Genomic DNA, 6,000 nt, shown 5'->3' with positions numbered 1-6,000 from the left:
AAAACAATTTTACAATCTTAACGTGCTGTCATCCCTAAAATGTTATAACTAACAAGGAGAAACAGAGGGCTTTGAATATAGCACCCAAGAAAGATCTATTGCACAAAAAAATGTATTAATACAAATATAAAACACACTATTAAATATTAATCATTTTTTTGCCCATTACTGTATTTAGCATATTACATTTATTATTTCCTGAGAATGTTTTTAGATTCAAGAGAAAAATTGCACAAAACTTCACTTATATGGTCTGTAAATTTGTATATAAATAAATAAATATTTAAAAAAAACAAAAGACAGGTGTGTTGATACCCTTATGCCTAGACAAGGCAGGAGGCCATTGATATAATGCTGTCCATTGTGAATTAATATTCTCATGCAGTTGATTTTAAGCAAAAAGGGAGGCAAAATAGACCCAAAATTTGCTGCTTCCCCAAAATGTTATATATTTACCAAATATAATACTCATGGTGACCATAAGCTAGGTCTATAAAGATCACATGATGTGATCTCCTTTATACACTCAGCATGCAGTCACCCCTGGAGTCTTAAGGTGCCCATACACCTGCAGATTATCGCCCCTATCTCACATGCACACACGTGTCTTCCGAGCACGCTTGAAAACCTGCCCAAGCGCACACTGCCCGCTCAGCATTGGAATCATCGGAAGCCCTCCACTCAGCGGGGAGGGATTATGATGATCGCAAGTACGATCTGCCTGTCCAAGATGGGCAGATCGTACGAGATTTTAATTACCTTAACGAAAGTTGTGCGATGGTTGTAAGGTGTATGGCCAGCTTTAGGCAAGAATGTTTTTGGATTGATTACTCATTATAGCCTGTTTGGAAGGAGGAGAGAAGATTTTAAAGATGGAGCATTATTTGCCACCCTTTTGCTGATCATCGATTACAGCATGAGAATACTATTATTATTTTCTAATAGACAGCTTTACATAAATGACCACTGGGGAACCTGCCTCGTATAGGCATAAGAGGATTAACATAACCGGTATTTTTTTTTCCATAGCATACACAAATATACAGACTTTATAAGGGACGTGTTGAACAAGCATTCTCTATATTGGTTATGAAGCAGATAAAATCCATAAAACACGTGAATAACACCCACAAAATGCAGAAAAAAAACCTACAATCCACAAATCAACCTTATAAGGGTATAATAAATGTATAATGCTGAATAACATAATTGTCTCAAAAAACTATTGAATATATTGTATATCTATAGGTTTTTAATATCTATTTTCATGTTAATATGTTGTAACCAATTTGTTCATATTTATACACACAAACTTTATGTGCAATAGACCTTTCTTGGATGTTATTTTTAAAGTCTGTTTCTTCTTGATGGTTGTAGCTGAAGACCTTACAGGCACATGCAATACAAAACATGAACTGATAAATTGGTAAGGCCTTAAAATGCTCATAACCAAAAGGAAGGTGTGGAAAGAGGGGGAATATTAACGATAACGACCCTCTTACTTTGCACCCTCCCAGTTGGTTACAGGCTGATTGACCACTTATAATTTTTTCACTACATGCTTTTGAAGCATTCACTGTGCCCAAATGAATAGCCCTTTAGTACCCAACATATCTGTTCTTATTTGCACTTTGATTAGTCCAGACATGATTACTTATGTTGTTTTTATGACCTACAATACAACTATCCACATGCTTCGCAAATCCTAACCTTACTTTATGTGTTAGAAGTTCCCACATGGCGCAACAAAATCTGGACATTTTGCACTGGGCCCACTGGATACGTGAAGGGCATGCCTAATTACAAGTGGAAAAATGTATGTAATAACCACATTTACAAAATTTATAATTTTGCTACCCTGATCCATGATATCAAGTTTGCCAGAAAGGTGTAACAGTGAAGCTAGGTTGTTAAATATGAAAAGCAACATTAACACTTCTATGCAATTAAGGTTTTGTGCGTTTTCCCTGCTAAGCAAGGCAGTGCGGTGCTACTTTGGTTTGTGATGCTATTATGTGAAAGCTGAAATGACTAAAATTATACTTTTTTTTTCTAGAATAGTAAAAAGGTGAAAGAGAGAGCAAGAAAGAAAGAAAGAAATCAATGAAAAATGTGTCAATCAGTAGTAGCTAAAACGCACTCACACCGGCACTTGGAAATAAAGCAGACAATTCAAATTGATTTGCCTTCTCTTAACTATTAGTGTCATTTCAGCACACAATGCATCGGTTCAAAAAAGGTGTGATCGTGTAATGATAAAACAGCAGACATTAAGCCATTAAAAGCCAAGGCACATAGTTAAATACATGCTGCTGGAGGAGAGTGCATGATTATTGAAGAAGGGGAGAGGTTTGACTCAAAGTATGGAAGAAATAATGAATAAAAAACAGCACTTTCTGTGTAATGTTTATCCATTGAATAAGCAATTGAAAAGTGTTATGTTGTTGAAGGAGGATGTTAGAAAATACAGAAAGATGTTTGTGTGATTATTGGAGGAATTATACTTACGAGTTCAACTCAATTGAGCACACAAACAATGCAACTAAAAGGTATCTGCAGGCAAACAACACGCCAGGCCGGTAATCCTGGAAGAAGTAAGCCTCACACACAGTGCTGAACGTCATGGTCTAATGAAGTAGACCAGAGGTATTTGTATAGAAGGCACCATGCATACCATCATAGGAATGCTGCAGAGACTTCAAAAAGGCATGTCCATCTGTTTAACAGTTGCCCACGCTAGGCTTGCTGCTACCTTAGTACACAATGAGATAATTCCTACTTACCGATTCCTGGAATCAATGCAACACTCCCATTAAGTATATAAAAGATCTGCTACAGGTTTTCAAAATCTGCATTGGATCCTAATAGTTCCTGTTACTTTTCAGCACTAGCACTCAGAAAAGGCAAAATATTAAGCCCATCAATTTGAAAGGCTTATGTGTAAACGAGTTAGGGGAAATGCACTCAATCTGCAGTCATCTGGGTATGCTGTGATTTTTAATTTGGATGCTCTGACCTTATTGCATTAGCTTTTGTTTTTGCATGGGATGCACTCAACACCTACATCTCACAGCTGGTACAGCACTTTCAAAATCAATATTGCTAAAGTGCATAGTGTCAAATGGTTACAATAAAGAATTTTACGGCATGAGCAGGCTAGAGCTGTTGGAAGACACGCCATTAAATCTAAAACAACCTGGGCAGAATCTATAGCAGCTACTTCTGAAACATGCAGCAATGACAAAGTTTGACAAGTGCATTAAAGGACTCTGCAAAAATCATGTCATCCTATAATGAGCTGAAGACTAGGGAAATGGATTGAAAAGAAAGCACTTCTTATTTACAGAACTAAAAAAAAAAAAAATTACATAATCTTTAATTTCACTCACCAAATCTCTAAATTTCAAAACAGAGGCTTTAAAAGGAGAAAGATCAGAATTTGAATAGACAAGTCTAGCCTGCCTATTGCTGATTGCAACTAGTGAAAGTGGAAAATATAGATATAAGGATACACACATTTTTATGCATGTGTATACTCTGAGTGCTTTGGTTTCCTTCAAAATTACTCCTCAAAAAACACTGAAAGGTTAATTGGCTTCTGACCACACTGACTCTCGCATGATTGAGATGCAGAGATGCATGTATGACCAAAGTTAGGTGTATTGGATTATAAATTACTCTGGGCATGAACTTTTAAGAATTGTTTTATGTACTTAGAGTCCTGCATAATATTTTAGTACTATATAAATATGGAGGAAAAAAATAAAAAAGGTATTAGAGAGACAGGTAAAGAGAACTGCTAGAGTCCATACAATTACAGATGTTCCTCACTTACCGGCTTACCTGCTTTGCGACCACTCGCACTTACGACGGACCGCCGATCGACCTCGCGTCAGTGCGACGGGTCGCCGGCGGAAGTGACATCCCCCGATCTTCACTGCAGGTCTCGGTAAGTATTTCCATTGCCGGATGTACAGTACACTGTTCGGTACTGTACATCGGCAACGCTATACAGTACTGTCCTAATGCAGTACAGTACTGTATAGTGTTCCTCACTTAACGACCAATCCGTTTAACGACCTGGTCGTAGGAACGGAACTCTGTCGTTAAGTGAGGAATACCTGTACTACTCTGAATGCCACTATAGGTGCAATAAATATCCTTAGCCTGCTCCCAGCTGCATTCTTACATTAAAACAACACTTTTTCTTTGAATTTTCCTAACATGTATGTATCAAAAACCTTGAAATAACTAAAATATTTTACTAATAGCAAACAGATTAGGTTAGGTTCAGGCACTAACGTACTGTAACTAGAGTTTTAATAAATATTTCAAAAAAGTATATACAGAAAAGGCTACATTTTTAGGGTTCTAGACTATAGAGCCTAAAGTCTAGAAAACCATTACGCCCATGCATATTTTAACAAATCTTGTCTGTTGGTGTCACTCTGATTTTTCTATTTCAGCTCACTTAACCAAAAGATTTTTGTCTGAAATGTTCTTTCAAAGACAAAGAAAAAGACTGTCTCTAGGCAACCAGACAGACTGATGTTCACAGCATCACAGACTCTTGCAATACTAAACCGTCACGACGATTTCGATAGGCCGGACCACTGACTCCAGATTTGGAATACAGATAGTGTGGAGGGGTGCCATGATCATCTTGTGGAGAAGTTCTTGGTCTTACTGGACTGTTAATTGACAAAGATGAAAAATTGTTGACTGGACTTGCAGGCTGCTGCGCGTCTGGAGATCTTTGTAAATTTGACAAATGACTTCTTGATGTTTCTTTGTTTAAGGGTTGTCTAAATGTCTGAAACGATAAATCAGGGAAGACTGTGTGGTCTGCAACATAGTCTATGGGTGGAAGAATATACTTTTGGTTTTCTTTATGGTTAAAATTGCCTAAACGCAGAGTGGTATTTTCATCTGCAGGTACAACTTCAATTCTATTAGAGGGTGACATACCAGGGTTTTGCCTAACACTTGAATTGACTGTAATTTTATCAGGAGGAACATCAAAGCTATACCCATAAAATTTACTGGATGGACTAGCCCAGTTTACTGGTGAATGAGGTTCACTGTTCAAACGGTTCACTGAATATTTAGCACTCTCTGGATAAAGAGGAGGACTGCTGTGATACGGTGGTGGAGGTTGTTTTTGACTGTACCCGTCATCCGTACCCTGATATAGTGGAGAACGTACAGGAGAATGTGTTTGCATACCGATTCCTGAATTATTCTCAATTAACCTAGTTGGACTGGAACCTTTAGAGGGATGCCGTGAGGAAGTGGCACTGATGTACATCACATTCCTTGGAGAGGACAGGTCTGCCGAATGCCTAGAATTTTCAACATGATTGTCATTTTCATTTTCACCTCCAGAAACATTATCATACTGCGATGCATTTGACCCTCGTTTACTTCCCACCTCAACAACCCTATTTCTGTGTTTAGCAGTCACAATGCGAGTCTCAACCTGGACTACGGCATTATAGTCTGGTGGTTTTACTTTTACTTCACCCATGTGTTTCAGAAGAAGTTCCTTATTTCTAGAGTCCGAAGGCAAGTTCCATTTTGGAGCGATTCCCTTAGATACACTAGACGTTGCATTTGAGTTTTGATTAGCAGTAGCATGATCATAGTACTTAATGTTGTCCTGGGACAACGTGCTGTCTGGTGGAAACTTCCTATAATCTTGCTTAGGTTGTTCTGCACGGAAATCAGCTCCTCTTTTTGATGACTTAAGGGTAGACTTTTCTATGGAATTCTTTCTTCTCCTTTCTCCAATTGGGGACACTTGCTGAGGTTTGTTAGGAGATGATACTTTCTCAGGTTTTGGAAGTTTGCTATTATTCTTTTGCCCATTCATAATATGATTCATGTGTACTGGTGGTGGTTCAGGAGGAACTTGACCCAGTGGCTTTTTGGGGAATTCTTCCTCTTTACCTAAAGTTAAAGTATAAGAAAATGTGTTACTTTAGCAGCAACTGAGAAAAC

At 37.9% G+C, this 6,000-nt stretch overlaps 1 protein-coding gene across 1 annotated transcript in view; it reads right to left on the bottom strand.

Moving 5' to 3' along the window:
* Positions 1–4,516: 4,516 nt before the first annotated feature.
* The window catches only part of USP6NL (USP6 N-terminal like), a 73,883-nt gene continuing 72,399 nt past the window's right edge, over positions 4,517–6,000 (bottom strand). The window contains exon 13 of the mRNA XM_018553719.1: positions 4,517–5,949. Within this exon, the coding sequence (XP_018409221.1) occupies positions 4,553–5,949 (1,397 nt within the window). The 3' untranslated portion in view covers positions 4,517–4,552. The remainder of the gene's footprint in view (positions 5,950–6,000) is intronic.

The sequence above is a fragment of the Nanorana parkeri genome, unplaced genomic scaffold (assembly GCF_000935625.1).
Source record: "Nanorana parkeri isolate BGI_ZX_2015 unplaced genomic scaffold, ASM93562v1 scaffold128, whole genome shotgun sequence".
NCBI lineage: Eukaryota > Metazoa > Chordata > Amphibia > Anura > Dicroglossidae > Nanorana > Nanorana parkeri.
This window is presented reverse-complemented; position numbering and strand designations above follow the sequence as displayed.